The following is a 19551-nucleotide window of genomic DNA, read 5'->3' as shown; positions in this document are numbered from 1 at the left end:
TTACACGTGAGAGAATGAACTTGGAAGGAACACGGTACACATGCCTCGAGTGTGGGAAAAGCTTCAAAGGGAGCTCGGACCTTCTCACACATCAGAGAATCCACACGGGTGAGAAACCTTACGCATGCTGTGTGTGTGGGAAATGCTTCAAGCAGAGCTCGCATCTCATTGCACATAAGAGAATCCACACGGGTGAGAAACCTTATGGATGCCCTGAGTGTGGGAAACACTTCAAGCAGAGCTCAAACCTTATTACACATCGGAAAATCCACACGAGTGAGAAACCTTACGGATGCCCTGAGTGTGGGAAACACTTCAAGCGGAGCTCACAACTTATTACACATCGGAAAATCCACACGGGTGAGAAACCTTACGGATGCCCTGAGTGTGGGAAACACTTCAAGCAGAGCTCACACCTTATTACACATCGGAAAATCCACACGGGTGAGAAACCTTATGGATGCCCTGAGTGTGGGAAGCACTTCATTGACAGTTCATCCCTCCTCTCACATCAGCGAATCCACACAGGGGAGAGGCCCTACACATGCTCTGAGTGTGGGAAAAGATTCAATCACAGCTCTACCCTAATCACACATCAGAGAACGCACACAGGAGAGACCCCCTACATGTGCTCTGAGTGCGGGAAAAGCTTTAATCGGAGCTCTGTACTGACCACACATAGAAGAATCCACACAGGTGAGAAGCCTTATGGATGCTCTGAGTGTGGGAAACGCTTCAATCGGAGCTCATACCTTATCATACATCGGCGAATCCATATGGGTGAGAAACCTTATGGATGCCGTGAGTGTGGCAAACACTTCAATCAAAGCTCAGCCCTTATCACACATCAGCAAATCCACACAGGAGAGAGGCCCTACACGTGCTCTGAGTGCGGGAAAAGCTTCAATCAGAGCTCTACCCTAATCACACATCAGAGAACGCACACCGGAGAGAGGCCCTACACGTGCTCTGAGTGTGGGAGAAGCTTCAATCGGAGCTCAACCCTTATTAGACATCAGAAAATCCACATAGGAGTGATCTGTAACAAATGCCTTGACTAGGGCTGGCCAAAGGTATTTTTTTCTTTTAAATCACATTTGCTAATTCCCACTTAGTGATCTGTGCCCCATCTTCACCGTGGTTACTCAGCTCCCCCAGATGAGTTGCCTGCTTCTGCTTTTTGCAGCTCACCCTTCTTTGGGGTCAGTCCTGTGATGTTTTCTATCAACTCCTTTCCTTTTGAGTCGAAGGAGCGTGTGTCCCTCCAGCCAGGAATGTTCATCAGCTCCAGGTGGGGGAGAGAGGTTTGTTCCCAACAAGCTACACTGAGGCAAAAACTACCCGTGCCATACATCCACTAGGACTGTACATGGCGTTGGCTGCTTAAGTTAGTGATCTTGGTGTTAAAAGACAATTACAGTTGTCGTGCAGATGCAGCCGAGGTGCAGTGGTTGGCATTAGCTTTCCCCTTGACCTGACCTAAACTCCATCACTTTTCCTAGTCTAAACAAACCCTGAGCATCACAGTTATACTGTTCCCCCATTTAAAAGCAATTGTTAGTCATCAAGTTCCCCCACCAGGAACATATTGTTTCATTCCCAGTTGTCACAGTTCATCAGAGCGCTGTTGCTTCAGGTTTTCCTGAAGGCAGATATTTTTACTCCCGTTTTCCTCCCTTAAAATATATTGAAGTATAACAAAGAGCAGGAATAGGGAAGGGAGAGGGAAAAATGTCTTTTCCCCTGTGTAACAACAGAAGAACATAGGGTAAATCAGAGGGATTCTCCATCACCATCCCAATCCCCCTGTTGTTCAATAGGTAAGGTCAATATTTCCCGAAAGGGCTGGGAAGAGGATTCTCTAGTAAATGATTTGGAACTAAGCAAAAGACCCATTCATTTGCCTCCCAAAGCAGTTGTGGCCCATGCCCTGCAGGAGGTTGCTCCTGAAGATCTTCCCTTCCTAATCAGGTGCATGTTGCCTCTTATTTGGGAAATGCAATCCCTTCCTAGGTAGAGATGGGAAAAATGGAAGTGACATTTCTGTTCAGCTCACTCCTGGGAGATGCTGTAAATGTGTAGGAAATGACATCCATGAGGAATGTGATAGAGCTGCAGAAAGACACCCATTTTGAGTAGATACCTGACATTTGGTGTCTTAGAGGGATTCTAAGGCGCACCTGAATTTAGTCCCTTATTTAAATCTGTTGCACCAGATTAAAGAAACAAAAGGGCATATTTGGGGGAGTTCTACCTCAGTATCGCTACTGGTATGTCGTGTGGTTGGTGAAGAATTCTACGCCAGAGCCGTGTAAAATTGCTACAACTAAGGTCAAAGATTTGACAAGAACTCAGGTAGAAATGAGAGGTTTTAGTGGTTGATTTTCACCCCAGAGATGGATGCTATGGTGACCTGTGGCCAAGGTAAACTGTTTTTAGAATTGCTCACACTTCTAAGGGATGCCATGATGAAACTGGGAACAACTGTCTTTTACCATTTGGATCCCAAGTTTCCTGAAGCACAGAGAGAAACAGCTGATTCCTTCAGAGCCATGCCATGCCTATGGGTCCCAAACTGGCTGCCTTGCTGGACAAGAAGCACTTCTGTGTTGGTTAAATGATGGTAGCCAATGAGGGAATGTAACAGATTCCAAGTTCAGACTGCAGGATACATGAATGCTGAGTCCAGAGTCTGTGGTTTGGTCTCTTAGTTTTGCTCTTGAGTCTAATGCATGTGTCTCACTTTTCCACCTCCTGCTACTCTGAAAGATTAGAAAGTGTGAAAGTAGAGCACAGGTGGTTTTTCTCATGATGCAGCCTTCCCCCGTAGTGTGAGACCCCTTCCACCCACACTTCTGGGAGAAGACCCAGGGAGAAATGAACCCTCAGAAATGGAAGGCTCCTAGGTTATGGGAGAATGTGATTTCACACAGAGCTCACTGGGTGAAAATGGGAATTAAGAGAAAACTGCCCTAAAGGTTTATAGTTTGTAATCTTTGAAGAAATTGTTACCAGCAACAAGGAAATTGCACATGAAGTTTATTAGTGTAAGGTAAGAGGCTGATTCTGTGATCACTTTCAGTGTTACAGTATAATTCAGGTTTTCTTCTAGCCCCCTCCTACAAAATAGCAAATGGTGGCTAATCCTGCAATAAAAACCTGACTCCAAAGGAATCAGGTTTGGGGGAAAATGTGAGAGAAATAGCATGTACGAGAATAGAGACCCAGTATAGACTGGAATGATTTCTGTTTCAAATGGAATTTATTTGGTAAATTTTAAAATAAATCTTCTGTTGGGAGGAAAACTACTTGAGAGAAGATGTGGAACCTTTTCCCCAGTGAGAGGGAAAGAGCCAGAGAGTTCCCCAGGGCTCTTGTTCGCAAAGCAAAGATGTCACATTAGGCAGGAGATGTCAAGATCTACAATGGTGATGGGCGAGTGATGGGAGCTTTTCTGGGTGGTTGTTGTTTGGTTGTTTTTTTCCATGTAATTTTTGTTTTGTTTTTGCAACTAGTTCTTTTTATAGCTGCTGAGCCCCCTTGTCCTTTTGAGCACAGCTCTTTAACCCTCAGGCCTGGCTCTGGAAACCTCAGAACCGGCTTTGCGTTTTTTTTTTTCATGTTTGCTATCTTTGGAGTTCGCACATCCACACGACATGCAGTTCACAGCAACGGATACTTTGAGAAACCTGCTGGGTGAAGCAGGCCTTTTCCAAACTGACATTGGCCCAAATTCTGCCTCAATTCAGCTGGATTGGGACACGTCTGTGTCAAAGGAGTGGTTCACACCTGATTTGCCCAGAGACCTCAGAGGAGGGGTAGTTAGATATAGGATAAGTAGGAATCGACAACAATTAAGTTAAATATAAAGGTGAAAGACCCTCACCTTGCAGGTCAACAAGCCTGTTCTGTTCTTTCCCTCCAATGCATCTGGCACTGGTCGCTCTCAGGTAGCACACTGGGCTTGACGGACCATTGGTCTGACCCAGTCTATGACCTGTCGTGCGTTCTTATGGAAGTCCTCTGCGGGCTTGTCTACACGGGCAAGTTTCTGCACAGGAAAGCAGCTTTCTGCGGTGTAACTCCCGAGGTGCGCACTCAGATTTCGTGATGCATGATAGGAAGGGGCCATGACAGGGACACACTGCCGTGCGGGGTCAAAATGAAGGAGCTGTGACATGCCTACCACAAGGTGCAGGAGGCAAACTGCTGCTCCATATTGGGGGCTAACTAACCCCAGCATCACGGCAAGAATCTACCTAGCAGCTGGAGAAAAAATATGAATGAGAGTCAAAGACACCTCCACGTGGCCTGTCTCTTCCCCAATCTCAACACCTGGAAGATTGTCTGGAAGACTCAGAATTTGAACTGCAGAGATTGGTCTCAGGCTGAGAGGGAATTCAGTCTGTGTATTAAGAACTCAACATGGCCTGGAGCAACCAGTGAGTGAGAAAAGCTGTTTGATCCAATTCTTGCTTAGTATATTCAAATTAGAGTTTAGACTGGGAGTCTGTTTTCATTTGTTATGTAACCACTTTTGACCTCTGTGACCAATACTTATACTCAGTTAAAATCTAACTTTCTGGAGTTAATAAACTTATTTTACTATTTTATACTTACTCCTGAGTTTGTCCAAAGTGCTTGGGAAAGTTGCTCACATGACAAAGGCTGGTGCATGTCCCCTTTATTTTTGATGAAGTGGCGAACTAATTAATGAGCTTACACTTTTCAAGAGAAGGACTGAGACGATCGCATTCTGACCTTTTACTGACACTTCTTTAATAACTAAAAAAAAAGAACAGGAGGACTTGTGGCACCTTAGAGGCTAACCGATTTATTTGAGCACTGTCCAGTTTTGGGCCCCACACTTCAAGAAGGATGTGGATAAATTGGAGAGAGTCCAGCAAAGGGCAACAAAAATGATTAGGGGACTGGAACACATGAGTTATGAGGAGAGGCTGAGGGAACTGGGATTGTTTAGTCTATGGAAGAGAAGAATGAAGGGGGATTTGATAGCTGCTTTTAACTACCTGAAAGGTGGATCCAAAGAGGATGAATCTAGACTATTCTCAGTGATAGCAGATGACAGGACAAGGAGGAATGGTCTCAAGTTGCAGTGGGGGAGATTTAGGTTGGATATTAGGAAAAACCTTTTCACTAGGAGGGTGGTGAAACACTGGAATGCATTACCTAGGGAAGTGGTGGAATCCCCTTTCTTAGAAGTTTCTAAGGACAGGCTTGACAAAGCCCTGGCTGGGATGATTTAGTTGGGGTTGGTCCTGCTTTGGGCAGGGGGTAGGACTAGATTCCTCCTGAGGACCCTTCCAACCCTGATCTTCTATGATTCGATGACCCTCCTCCAGGAGTGACAGAGCCTGGCATGTGCTGGAAGAAGCGGGGAGCTCTGGTGCCCACGGACCTGTCCTGGCAGCTTTCTCAGCAGCAAAGAAATCAATTCTCCCTGCCCCTGAGCAACCCACCCACAGCTAATGGCAGCATTGGTGGGGGGTCCCAAGCTTTGCACCAACGTCCACATTTCAGACCTTCCTCTCATGGCACTTTCCATGTGAATTAGGACAAGCAAGCTGGGGAAGCTCCATGGGGTAATAGAAACCAGGGCTGCAGGGAAGGTTTGAACTCACAACCCCAGCAATATTGCCCTTTGCACTAACCACTTGCACCCCTGCAGGGGCTCCTTGGACAGCGCTGGGAAGTCGGCCGTGATCCGTCTCTGTGGTTCGCACCTTTGCCTGGCAATTGAAAGGCTGCCGGTTCAAACCTCACTCAAGCTGTGGCTTTCCAGCAATGAGACTCCAGTCCATTTTAACAGGAAGAAAATCTCCTCTATTCTGGTTTAGCCCCATTTGACTCCTTCTGCCCGTCTTCTTCCTCCCCCATCGGTCCCTTTCCTTCCCCATTGGGGCCATGCAGAGGGGAGCCCCAGTCAGTCTCTGTCACCGAGAGGCTGTATCCCATAAGGGGAGGGAGGGGTCGCTGTAAAGCATTGATAATGGGTGGGGGAGGGGTGTGCGTGGTTAGGGGGAGAAAGTCTGGAGAACTAACAGTGGGGCCCAGAGAGATTCCCCCACAGACTGGGGAGATCCCCTGCTGCCCACCATCACCCAGCTCTGGGAAGAACAACTTGGGATTGCTTGGGGAACCCACCTTTAAAAACACAAGTGTTCCATGCTAGTTACATTTGAATAAGACCAAAGCCGCCTCAAACCCAGTGTCACAGTCACTGGGACGACTTTGTCCTGACATTTTACCGGCCGCAGCCACAAAGCGAGTCAAATTACGGCTCCCGTTCGGCGTCAAGGCTCACAGACGAACCCAGAGGCTTTTCCTTCCTCAGGTTCTGCCGTCATTTCAGTGCTGGCCTGTTCCGAGATTCATCGTTGTGCAAAGCAGCGTCAGGCCCTGAAACTGGACGAGCCCAGAGCAGAGGCTGCCTTCATTTAACCCTCCAAAAACCAACCCGCCAAAACGTGGATTAGCACCCATGCTCCTCCAACCGCAGGGGAGGCGCCTCATCTGGGCCCCTGGTGCCCATGCTCCAGCAACGTAAGACCACGGGGGCCTGGCTCCACCCAAGTCCGGGGGCCGGTGTCTCCCCCAGCCCCACCTGCTGCCCCCGGGCAATTTAAAAGGGCCCGGAAACCCCCACCGCCATCACCGGCAGCACAAGGGGGCTAAGGCGGCTTCCTGCCCACCCTCGCTCCGTGTAACCCTTCTGCCCGTCAGAGTTGGCAGCAACAAGGACCGGGTTCAGTATCTAGGGGATCCATTCCAATAACACAGTGCAAACCGGCTCGAGCCCCCACCCAGTGACCTGGGACAAATATGTACCACCCCCGCTGGGCGCCTCCCAGAGCCAATCCTTCCCCTCTCCCAAGCACATAGTCTGAGTGTAGCAAAAAGCCTTTTAATAACAGAGAGAAACAATGTGGCATTATGTTGGGGAAACACCACCAACAGGATTCATAACACAACCCACGAGCAAAAAAAACCCCACCCCAAGCAAATTGGGGCATGCCCTTTCCCTTTGGTTCTTGAGTCCAGCAATCCCAAATTACCCGAAGTCCCAAAAGTCCAATGACCCAAAAGTCTCTGTCCCTGGTCAGGGCAGCCCCAAAGTTCAAAAGTTTCTCTGCAGAGCTTTATCTCCCAACCTGGGTGGAGATGGGGGCGGGGGTAAAAGGCACCTTACATGATCTGAAACTGACTGCCCCACAGCTCCATAGGCCTCCACTCCACCAGCCGCCCCACGAACGGCTTCGCTCAGCTCCGCTCCGCAGCCCACCAGCAGCTCCCGCCGTCCCACGAACTGCTCCACCAGCCTGTCCACGAGGCACTCCAGCCGTCCCGCAAACTTCTCCACAATAGATCTTCAGGCTCCCCGACTACTGAACACAACGCTCAGTGATTTCGGCTCTTACTCAGTTCAGCTCTTTGGTGAAGTCTGCTTGTAGTAGGGGAGCCTCAGTGCTGGGACACCATTAGCCCAAAATGAGCTCAGCAGCCTGTAACTAGAATCCTAACGGAATCAAAATTAGCTCTGAGATTCCACAGTGGAGAGAAAAGGAAGAACAATTAGCATGTAAGTCCATCACCAAGGGACCCATGGCACCAAGTATTAATACTTACCCCCAACCTCTCTCAATTCACAGCGTTTTGGAACCCATGACCCTTGCCTAGCGAGTGCTACTTAGTTGATGGTGAGTCCCTCCATCATAACAAAAGGCCAAGTACAGTTCCCAGCACAGTTCCCATAATCAGGGTAATAACAATTTATTCTTCCTGCCCCAATAACAGAGACACTGGGGATCCCACAGCAGCCAAAGTGAGCATTTGGGCAGCTATGGCCTCGTTCTAGGCGGGGTGGGTGTGCCTATGCAAATGAGATCGGCCCCTGAAGTTCTTTTCCACAACTTGCCACACCTCACCACCAGATGTCAGGGTGAGGCTCACCCTGACACTGCTTACACTCCGTGTGGCCTGCCAGTCTCGGAAGCGGCTGGCGCGTCCCTGCAGTCCCGGGGGTGGGGGATCTCCACACGCTGCCCCCGCCCCGAGGGCCGACTCTGCCATCTGTGGCAATGGGAGCTGCTGGGGTGGTGTCCGTGGGCAGCGATGGGCAGAGACCCCCCACCTAGGAGCTGCTGCCAGAGAGGGGTGTGGGTCGCTTTTGGGAGATCCCTGAGGTAAGAGCTGCACCCTCATTCTCTCCCGCACCCCAAGCCCCAGCCCAGACCCCAACCCCCTGCACCCAAACTCCCTCCCAGAGTCCACCCCCTGCACTCCCTCCTCCACCCTACCCCCATGCCCTAGCCCAGAGCCCACACCCCACACCCAAACTCCCTCCCAGAGCCTGCGCCCGCACCCCCTCCTGCACCCCAACCCCAACCCAGATCCCGCACCCAAAGTTCCTCCCACAGGCCTCCCCCCACACCTGCTCTCGCACCCCAACCCTCTTCCCCAGTCCAGAGCCCACCCCCTGCACCCAACTCCCTCCCAGAGCCCGACCTGCACCCTCTCCTGCACCCCAACCCCCTCCCCCAGCCCAGAGCCCACACCTGAACTCCCTCCCAGAACCTGGCCACCCCACCCATTCCTGCACCCAATGCCCTGCCCCAGCCAAGACCCCACACCTGCACCCAAACTGCCTCCCAGAGCCTGTACCCCTCACCCCCTCCCACACCCTAACCCCCTGCCCCAGCCCAGAGCCCACACCACACATCCAATTCCCTCCCAGAGCCTGCCCCCACACCTGCTCCTGCACCCCAACCCCCTGCCCCAGCCCAGACCCCGCACCCTTCATTCCCTCCTCCCTCCCAAACCCCCTGCCGCAAACCACAGCCCACACCCAAACTCCCTCCCAGAGCCCAACCCCTTTCCCTCTCCCTCCCATACCCAAACTCCCAGAGCCTTAGGCAGATGTGGGGGGAGGTGGACGGGGAGGCAGGACTTGGTCCCATTCTGGAAACCACCAAAAATTGTAGAAACCTGCCGCCCCTGTCCAGCCCAACCTTCTGCGGGTGCCCCTCAGGCCCCACCCGTGCAGGGTTTGAAGCTTGCATTGCTTAAATTCCAGGACGCTGGGGGACTTCAGCTCCCCTTTGTCCAGCGGGAACCTTCAGCCCACTCCCAACCAGATTCTTGTCCATGGGATGACTGTCGGGGGGCTGGGCCCCTCTTTGTCTTTTCTCTCTGGGACAGGCCAGGGTACCTAGAACTGGGGTATCTGAGCACCCAGGACCTTCTATGGAGATGTCCTTCCCCTTCCCCTTCTGTGGTCCCATCTGTCATTGACTCCAGCCTGTTTTCTATCCATCATCAGCACCATCCCAAGCCAGCTGCACCCGCCTCAAAAAGACAGTGTCCCCTGATGGGTGTAAATCATAGAATCATAGAATATCCTCATTTACACATTTCTTTGGCAGTCATGACAGGAGACAAAGGGTTTCTATTCCCAACTTGAAGGCAAGGAGTGCATTAGGGGCAACTCCAAGGGAAAGACTATTGATGGAGATCTCAATCTAAATTCTACACGAGTTTTGTTATCTTCCCTTTTGGTTCTATCCCTGGAAATTCCCCCCGACTAGTCTGCTGAAAGATAAAATCATCTAAATCTGCCTCCAAAGAACCTGACCGGCTGAAGCAGGAGGAGACCTGAGAGACGGCCACTTTCAAATCAAAAGGGAACGCTGAGACCTGCCTGTTGCCACACCCGCCCCCACCCGTCCCCAGGAGAAGGAGGCACCGACCTGTCGTGTGCGATCTAATGAGCAGGGAAAGAATCTGGGAATTACCTTCTGTAAAAACTCATCCTTTTGTTCCTCAAACACCTGTGGAAATAGCTGATTCAAGAAGTTGTTGACAGAGGGATGGTCCGCGTCTCTCAGCAGCTCCTTGGGTCACCAGCCGTTGTCAACCAAGCCAGTTGGCAGACTGACGGCAGGGCAAGAATGCTGACCCCCAACACTCTTTGCTGTTGGCCTCCGTGATATCACAATCAGCTTGTGCGTAAACACACACAGACCCCACCCAGAGAGACACACCCCCACTGAGCAACTCCCCACTCTCCCTCCCAGCACTTCCTGCCCACCCCAGAACAGCTGTTTCATGGAATTGAGGATGCTCCGGGAGGGTCGGTTCGGGGCGGGGACATGGCACACTTGGGGCACTGCATGGGATTCTTCTCTCCTCAGTGCAGGGCTCAGCACTTGTCCTTGCTGAACCTCATCAGATTTCTTTTGGCCAATCCTCTAATTGGTCTGGGTCACTCTGAACCCTATCCCGACCCTCCAGCGTATCTCCCTCTCCCCCCAGCTTAGTGTCATCTGCGAACTTGCTGAGGGTGCAATCCATCCCATCCTCCAGATCATGCACAAAGATGGTGAAGAAAACCGGCCCCCAGAGTGACCCGTGGGGAAGCGGGGGAGGGGGTGGAGGAGAGGAGGCAGACGGTGAGTGGCAGGGACCCCACAGAGGGGGGTGCAGTGGAGGAGAGGGGGAACTCATCCAGGCAGCGGTGGGCAGTGTGGGCTGGGAGAAGGGGTGAGGCAGATACAGGAAGAGATGGAGCACAGGCGGGGCACTGGGGCCCAGGCACCTGGGGTCTGGTCATCGTTGGTACCAGGAGAGGAGAGAGACAGAGACAGAATGTGTGTGTTGGCCAACATACTAGAGGAGAGAGACAGAAAAACATGGTAGGATAGCAAGCAACTCACCTCCTGGAGTCATCTGTGATGAAGCAGGACTTCATGTTTTCTCTGAATTGTGTGGGGGTGCCTCAGTTTCCCGTATGCAGTTCTTAAGGATCTAGGGGGTGGGGTAAGGGTGTATGATCGTTGCAGAGCTCTGGAGGGCAGGTGTGTGCAGGGGTCTGGACACAGAGAATGGCCGACACCCTCTTTCCTGGCACCTGATGCCCTGGGCCCTTCCCCCCTGCGAGGTGAGAGCTAAAGGGTTGGAGAACAAAGGAATCGGGTGCCCTCCTGGCCAGGGACAGGGACAAAGCCCAGAGGAGGAGGGGCTGGGGGGAGTTTCAGTTGGGGGCTGGCTGGAGACATGGAGTGAAGGGCAGACGGGGTTGTCTGGCTCACTGCCCCCCCCAAAATGGACCCGGCTGAGGGGTCCTGTTCTCTGCACCTACAAGCTCTGTGTTAGACCATGTCCCTGTCGTCTAATAAACCTCTGTTTTCCTGGCTGGCTGAGAGTCCCGTCTGACTGCGGAGTTGTGGGGACTGTGGAGTAAGGAATGTGTGGGCCCCTTACTGAATGAGGGAGGCAACCTAGTGACAGAGGATGTGGAAAAAGCTAATGTACTCAATGCTTTTTTTGCCTCTGTTTTCACTAACAAGGTCAGCTCCCAGACTGCTGCGCTGGGCATCACAAAATGCGGAAGAGATGGCCAGCCCTCTGTGGAGATAGAGGTGGTTAGGGACTATTTAGAAAAGCTGGACGCGCACAAGTCCATGGGGCCGGACGAGTTGCATCCGAGAGTGCTGAAGGAATTGGCGGATGTGATTGCAGAGCCACTGGCCATTATCTTTGAAAACTCGTGGCGAACCGGGGAAGTCCCGGATGACTGGAAAAAGGCTAATGTAGTGCCAATCTTTAAAAAAGGGAAGAAGGAAGATCCTGGGAACTACAGGCCAGTCAGCCTCACCTCAGTCCCTGGAAAAATCATGGAGCAGGTCCTCAAAGAATCAATCCTGAAGCACTTGCATGAGAGGAAAGTGATCAGGAACAGCCAGCATGGATTCACCAAGGGAAGGTCATGCCTGACTAATCTAATCGCCTTTTATGATGAGATTACTGGTTCTGTGGATGAAGGGAAAGCAGTGGATGTATTGTTTCTTGACTTTAGCAAAGCTTTTGACACGGTCTCCCATAGTATTCTTGTCAGCAAGTTAAGGAAGTATGGGCTGGATGAATGCACTATAAGGTGGGTAGAAAGCTGGCTAAATTGTCGGGCTCAACGGGTAGTGATCAATGGCTCCATGTCTAGTTGGCAGCCGGTATCAAGTGGAGTGCCCCAAGGGTCGGTCCTGGGGCCGGTTTTATTCAATATCTTCATAAATGATCTGGAGGATGGTGTGGATTGCACTCTCAGCAAATTTGCGGATGATACTAAACTGGGAGGAGTGGTAGATACGCTGGAGGGGAGGGATAGGATACAGAAGGACCTAGACCAATTGGAAGATTGGGCCAAAAGGAATCTGATGAGGTTCAATAAGGATAAGTGCAGGGTCCTGCACTTAGGACGGAAGAACCCAATGCACAGCTACAGACTAGGGACCGAATGGCTAGGCAGCAGTTCTGCAGAAAAGGACCTAGGGGTGACAGTGGACGAGAAGCTGGATATGAGTCAGCAGTGTGCCCTTGTTGCCAAGAAGGCCAATGGCATTTTGGGATGTATAAGTAGGGGCATAGCGAGCAGATCGAGGGACGTGATCGTTCCCCTCTATTCGACATTGGTGAGGCCTCATCTGGAGTACTGTGTCCAGTTTTGGGCCCCACACTTCAAGAAGGATGTGGATAAATTGGAGAGAGTCCAGCGAAGGGCAACAAAAATGATTAGGGGACTGGAACACATGAGTTATGAGGAGAGGCTGAGGGAGCTGGGATTGTTTAGCCTGCAGAAGAGAAGAATGAGGGGGGATTTGATAGCTGCTTTCAACTACCTGAAAGGGGGTTCCAAAGAGGATGGCTCTAGACTGTTCTCAATGGTAGCAGATGACAGAACGAGGAGTAATGGTCTCAAGTTGCAGTGGGGGAGGTTTAGATTGGATATTAGGAAAAACTTTTTCACTAAGAGGGTGGTGAAACACTGGAATGCGTTACCTAGGGAGGTGGTAGAATCTCCTTCCTTAGAGGTTTTTAAGGTCAGGCTTGAGAAAGCCCTGGCTGGGATGATTTAACTGGGAATTGGTCCTGCTTTGAGCAGGGGGTTGGACTAGATGACCTTCTGGGGTCCCTTCCAACCCTGATATTCTATGATTCTATGATTCTAAGAAAACTGACATCTTGGGTCAACCTGAGTGTCTATTACTGTTGTTACAACATTGGTTAGGCTAGCTAGCAAGGGGGAACAAGAATTTGCACCTGTCTATTTGTGGACAACAAAGTGCACAGTGGAAACATGCCCATATTCTGCTCCTAGTCAATGGGAAGCTTTGATTTTGATATGGTCTCCAAAGCCCTTGCCAAGATCACGTAGAAGATGGGGGAGTCAGGGAAAAAACGTCAATTTGTTCAAATTGCAAGAGAAGAATAAATTAAGGTGTTTTGCTGTAAAGTCACTTTTCCCTGACTGGGAATTGAACCCAGGCCGTGGTGGTGAGAGCACCAAATCCTAACCACTAGACCACCAGGGAGAAGATGGGGCTGTTGTTCTTCTCAGCTGTGCTACACTTCCTTAGGCTATTTTCTCTCCAATTTCTGAAGCTGCTCCTTTGTCCATTCCCTGAGCGGCTAAGAGCAGAGCGGGCAGGAACCCCTGTGCTCAGGGTCACAACCTGAGCCCAACCCAAGCCACTGAAACAAACTCAAATGATGCATCAGCTTCCTCCACTAGGATCACAGAGCAACACAAAGAAAACCCAGGAGGAACAATTCTCCTCTGCCTTCACTGACCCCATTGCAACCCTCTCAGCAGCCGACCTGGACATTGAGCTGACAGGAACTTTGGCATAGAGAGCAAGGGAGGGAGTTTGCTCCCCCTCATTGTGAGCTGATTGCATTCTGACTCCATGTAACGGGGCTCTGAGCTTTGCCATCTTCTGAATTCTGTGTCCTAACTGTGATCATCCGCCCTTCCTTCAGTTACTTTGGGTTCTGCTGTTGTTCACCATTTCTGAGTGGAGATTTTAAATCACGGCTGTTTCTTTGTTAGCATGTCATGGGCTATTAGCAGTAGGAGGAAAAATCACTTTTTGTAGTGGTAAACAGGGTGGCCCATTTCAAACAGTTCTCTGTGAGTTCAATCCTTGAGGGGGCCATTTAGGGATCTGGGGCAAAAATTGGGGATTGGTCCTGCCTTGAGCAGTGGATTGGACTAGATGACCTCCTGAGGTCCCTTCCAACTCTGTGATTCTGTGAAAGGACATGTCAGAGGGCAGGGGACTTGACAAAGCCCTGGCTGGGATGATTTAGTTGGGGTTGGTCCTGCTTTGAGCAGGGGGTTGGACTAGATGACATCCCGAGGTCCCTTCCAACCCTGATCTTCTATGATTTTAAGGCAACCCCCATCTTTTCATGGACTCTGTATATATCTCTTCCTGCTGTATTTTCCACTCCATGCATGTGATGAAGTGGGTTTTAGCCCAGGAAAGATTACGCCCAAATAAATTTGTTAGTCTCCAAAGTGCCACAAGTCCTCCTCATTGTTTTTGCTGATTCAGACTAACACGGCTACCACTCTGAAAGGAAATCAAGCCACTAGGTAGGCGGAAGAAGAAGCGGAGAGGGATGCGGTGGGGTAAATGAAAGCAGAGGAGGATTGTTCCTCTTTTGTGTTCCTCTTGGGATTCTGATGGAGGAACCTAAATCGTAATTTGAGCTTGTTTCAATGCTTTTCCTTGAGCTCAGGTTATGAGCACAGGGGTTCCTTCACTCTCTGTTCCTGTCCCCTCTGAAATGGGGAATGGACCATTTCATAGAATCATAGAATATCAGGGTTGGAAGGGATTTCTTTAACTGGAGAGCAGGTAGCCTTAGAAAGCATAGAGGAGCTGAACCAAAAAACCCTACATTACCCCCCCTTATGGTCTACTGTAGGGGTAGTCAACTATTTTTTGTCAAGGTCCAAAATCTCAGTCAAGATATGATCAAGGTCCAGACTCCAGAGAAAATAATTTTATTTACTTATTATTATGATTTTTAAAAAGATTTCAGGGTCCATTAAAAATTTCTGGCGGTCTAGAGTTGGCCCATGGTACACCTGTTGAGTACCCTTGGTCTACTGGTTAGGAGTCTCGTTGATGCTGCCTTGGTTCCATCCTCAGTCAGGGAAAGAAACTTCTCGACACAATTCTCCATTCAGTCTTCACTGCAAATTAAAAAAAACCTCAGAACTTTCACCCCAATAGCTTATTATCTGGCCGTTTTCTGCCCTGTCCTGTATAAACACCAAAAGGGGCCTTTTTAAAAACCAAAGACTTTGAGATGGGGGCGAACTGGCTGACTCCAGCTGCCTATCTCTATTCACTTGTGTGCTGAATTGAATGAATCTCTTTGGATACACAGCAATCGTGAAGCATAAATCTGCTTCAGTGGATATAGTAGAAGCGATATTGCCTAAATAACACCTGGCTTTTTTCAAAACCAGCAATAGCCACAAGAGGTCCCAGAATCGTCTGAGATTGCCTCCAGCTGACAAAGGGGCCCATTTTTCAGCTAGGAATTCAACTTCTTTGTTCCATTTTCTCTGCTTTGAGTCTCTTTCCGCTTGTCTCAGGTAGTGTGGCGAGCAAACGCGCAGGTGGGTGAGATAATATCTTTGACTGGGCCAGCTTCTGTTGGGGACAAAGACAAGCTTTTCTGGGACCTGCATGGCTACAACTATGTAGCAAATGCTCATAAGCCATGAATTAGTTCTTCTTTCACACTGGAATGCATCGCTTTTGGTGTGACACCAAGAAATTATTTATTAGCCCGTATAACCGTTTCTTCTCCACATGTTGAGATTATCTTTCGCCTGTAATGCCATCACGTATTAAAATTCCAAATGGCCAATTAGCAAGCACCAAAATAAAGAACAGCCAATTATTAATCTGCCTCACCCCTAGCCCTGCCCAGGATCTCTGCATTGGTTTAGGAAATATTTTCACATAGATATTTGCAAATTGGGAAGTTTTAAATTGTGTCAGCTTCCGTCTAGAAAGAGAGAGTGGTAATCTAAATTGCTCCAACACAGATTTCCCCATCTATGTGAAAGAAAGAATTAGAAAGAAGTAAGGAAAGTGAATCCAAGGTAAATGATTCTGACCTTTCCTTTGAAATGCTCGGTGCAATAAATCAGTGAATATTCCCATAAGTAAACTCCCGTAAGTGACAGAAAAGAGGGCATAGGAAAAGGCTGTCAAATGTTGTGTTAAACTTTAATTCATGAGCAAAATTGTGTGGCCATTAAATTACAACCCTAAAATATCGTCAAAGGAAAGAAAAAGGAACAAAAAGTGTGGGAAATACGGGTGTATTTCAGCAAAGGGCTTGGAATGGAGGAAGACCAAAACTGATCAGTCAGGGGAAAAGGCACTGTTTCTGCCTAGTTTTAAACCAGGGATATTTTACGTGTGAAGCAAACATGATAACCACCACACTACACTACAATCTGTGACAGAAACGAATTGTACCAATTTGCCCTTCTCACAATGAGGCCAAAACGCAGGCAAATCTCGTAAGCAAGAAACCTCACATCCACTCCACTTCTCCATGGACATTTCCCTGCCAGCTCCTTGGGAGCAACCAACAAGACAAGAAACCAAAATGCAGTAAAATCAAGGGCACGTTTCCCACCACAGGTTTCACTGACTGCGAAAGGTCATATAGAAATGTTTTGCCTTTTCATACCTGAAGACTTGGTTATTCTCTCCTTCCCTGAACTGGAATGGAAAGCGAGGAGATAGGTGTGAGAACAAGCACTCCTAAGCAAAGGAAACAAGGCACCCAGCATATAACCCATCAGCAGGAGATTAAAACCTGGGCTACACTACACAGTTAGGCCCGCCGACAGCATTTTACGTTGTCCTAATTACCTCACGGTGCACACTACAGCCTTGTCCCATCTATGTAAGTGCCCTGCTGCACCCACATGGTAACTCCAGCTCCTCAAGAGGCACGGGGATTGCGTTGGGGTCGTTAGGACAACACAGTGTCTGTGTAGACACTGCCTTACTCACAGGGGCTGCTGGCTGTCTTGCCAATGTCATGGCTTCTGGCTGGCTCCCTTCATGGCTGCCCTCCGCTCCCTGATCCCAGCGGGGCTGCACCTGCCTGGCTCCTCGCGGGGCTGCTGCACGAAAGCTCCCGGCTCCCAGCGCAGGGAGCCGAGAAGCCTGAGCCCCTGGACCCCGCCCCCACTCCTGGCTGGGAGCAGGCAGGCAAGAAGCCCAGGTGGCCGGCTCCCACTCCAGGGAGGAGGTGGGGAGTCAAGAGCCCAGGGGGAGCTGGGCTCCCAGTGGGCAGCTGCGCGGAGTGAAGAGCCCCGTTTCTCAGCCCCCCCACACTGCCCCTCTTCATTCGGTGGAAGCACTCCTGGTGAAGACACACTCCGCCGAGAGAAGGAGGGGAGTGGGGACAAACTCAAATTAAGCTTCCGCTTCCTCCATCACGATCACAAGAGAAACTGAAAGAAAACTCAAGAGGAGCAAGCCTCCTCTGCTTTCATGCGCCCCCATCACAACCCTCCCTGCTTCATTTTCTGCCTGCATTTCCTTTTGAAACTGCAATGGCTGCTCCAGAAAACGATCATGTCTCTGAATTCACAGCAACATCCTGAGGATGATAAAAGTATGAAGGAATTCACGGTCCTTTATGACATAATAATAATTAATACATTATTATTTGTATTGCAAGATTAATCTTTCCCTTTTGCAGATTCAGCTCCACATTGATTCTTGTTGCTCTTTGCAATGTATCTATCTATCTTGGCAACAGTATTTGCTGTTGTTTCAGGTGGAGCACTCAGCGTGTTACGTTTTTCTGACAATCTGTGTCTCGAAAATTCTAGCCAATATGCCTGGAACTTCCAAGAACTGTCATATTACGAAGGAATTCGAGGTCCTTTTTTATATTACCATTTATCAGTCATTATTCGTAGAGCAAAGATTAATCTTTCATTTTTTTAGATCCAGCTCTACTCTGATTCTTGTTGCTATTTGCCATGTATCTATAGCTATGTAGCTATAAAGGAAACTGGTTTTTTGCTCTTGTTTCTTTGTATTTGTACACCGCAACTTTACAGCCCAAGCCGCATGATCCTGATTAATGTGACACCGGCCAGCCGTGGGTGATTCATTGCACTGTAGACGTATCCTAACGTTATGTCTGCACAGCGATTCAAACACCCAGGGCACCTGTCTCAGAGCCCGGGGCAGCTGACTCAGGCTTCTGGGGCTGGGGCTGCAGGGCTATAAAATGACAGTGGAGACAGATGGGCTTGAGCTCAATCTCTGAGGTCCCATGAGGGGTGAGGGTTTCCAAACCCAGGCTTCAGCAGGAACACCAGTATCTGCACCCCACTTTTGAGCCCCACAGTTTGAGCTCCAGGAGCCCACGTCAGCTGACCCAGGCCAGCCCTGCTGCCATCTTTATCCCGGGAGAGAGGGACTCTACGGGGACGTCTCCATTGCAGTGTCAGCCCAGGGGTGGCAGGCTGTGCTCAAAGCAGCACCCTGGAAGCCCCATAGTCACCACTCTCATAGAATTAAGGTACGATTTGTACAGAGTCGGCCTGGTGAACTATCATTGTAAAAGTTGTGATCTGTTGAAGGCTAATACCTGGGTGGATGGTGTGTGCTAGGCTTGTCTGGGAAGTGGTGGAGTTTTGCTCTGGGTGCGTCACTGAAATATGTGATGAGGCTGGGAAATGGCCACCGCCAGCCTTTCCGGTGTGACGCTGGAGGAGCCAGACTCGCTGCTGGCCCAGTGAAGGTATCCACGCTCCCAAGGACTCTCCCAGGAACCGTGTACAATGCGGACTCCTCCGAGACAGCCCGGAGACAATGGACACTGCTTGACTCACATCAAGGCAGAGGAACTTCCTAACAAGTTGGAAGAAATTATGAAAGAGGGGAAGAGACGTCATGACTTGGCCTCTCTCCCCCGCAATTCAACACCTTGCAACACATCTGGAGGACAAAGACTGAACTGAAATAATTCAGAGATTAGAAGAGAATAATAATAATCCATTCAAATCAAAGTCCCCAAACAGACTAGTATTGGTTTCTCAGCAGAAAACTTTCTATGTGGGGGACTTTGCTTTCCCACTAAGACCTTGCCAAGGGAAGCAGAGAGAAAATCTTTGACTTGCCTCCTTCAGAACAGCTTGGCCTAGACACTCTAGCTGTGGGTCACTGTCGTGGCCTTGCTGAGGACAGGGGCATGTTAATAATTTGGGGAGGTCCCAGGGTGTTTGGGGGAAGATTATGAGGCTGTTACCTTTTGAGATAAAAGCTAAGAAATACAGAACGAGACAATTCTTTCATACATCTGGCCTTTAGACATATTTCATTTAAAGCAGGGGGTCTAACATGCCGTGAGAAAGTGGAAATGTTGGAAGCTCAAATAATTCCATTTTTTCTATGTCTCGTGCGTATGTAAATGGCACAACACTTTAATTTATAAGCACGTCGTTCTTAACTTCATTAAATATTATGTGGCGTATTAACTATATCAAGTGGGTTGTACAATACAATGACTTTTCCATGCGTTGCCCAAAACATATTTTTAATATTATTTACATGCACCGAACTCCTTGAACATAAAGTTGTTTATTTCATTCCTGTGCAGTGTGTTGGTAGCTCAGTTAATTGAGTTTAT

General features: G+C 49.5%; 1 protein-coding gene and 1 non-coding gene across 2 annotated transcripts in view; one reads left to right on the top strand and one right to left on the bottom strand.

Annotated features, from left to right (window-relative positions):
• Positions 1 to 19551, top strand: part of LOC140904567 (uncharacterized) — a 708751-nt gene that overhangs the window by 615243 nt on the left and 73957 nt on the right. Inside the window, 1 exon segment of the mRNA XM_078851059.1 lies at positions 28 to 1034. Coding sequence (XP_078707185.1) covers positions 28 to 1034 — 1007 coding nt within the window.
• On the bottom strand, positions 13314 to 13385 carry TRNAE-CUC (transfer RNA glutamic acid (anticodon CUC)). Its single transcript has one exon. It is a non-coding gene; the product is annotated as a tRNA-Glu (tRNA).

The sequence above is a fragment of the Lepidochelys kempii genome, unplaced genomic scaffold (assembly GCF_965140285.1).
Source record: "Lepidochelys kempii isolate rLepKem1 unplaced genomic scaffold, rLepKem1.hap1 scaffold_29, whole genome shotgun sequence".
Taxonomy (NCBI): Eukaryota; Metazoa; Chordata; order Testudines; family Cheloniidae; genus Lepidochelys; species Lepidochelys kempii.
Note: the sequence above shows the minus strand (reverse complement) of the source record. Positions and strands in the feature narration are given on the sequence as shown.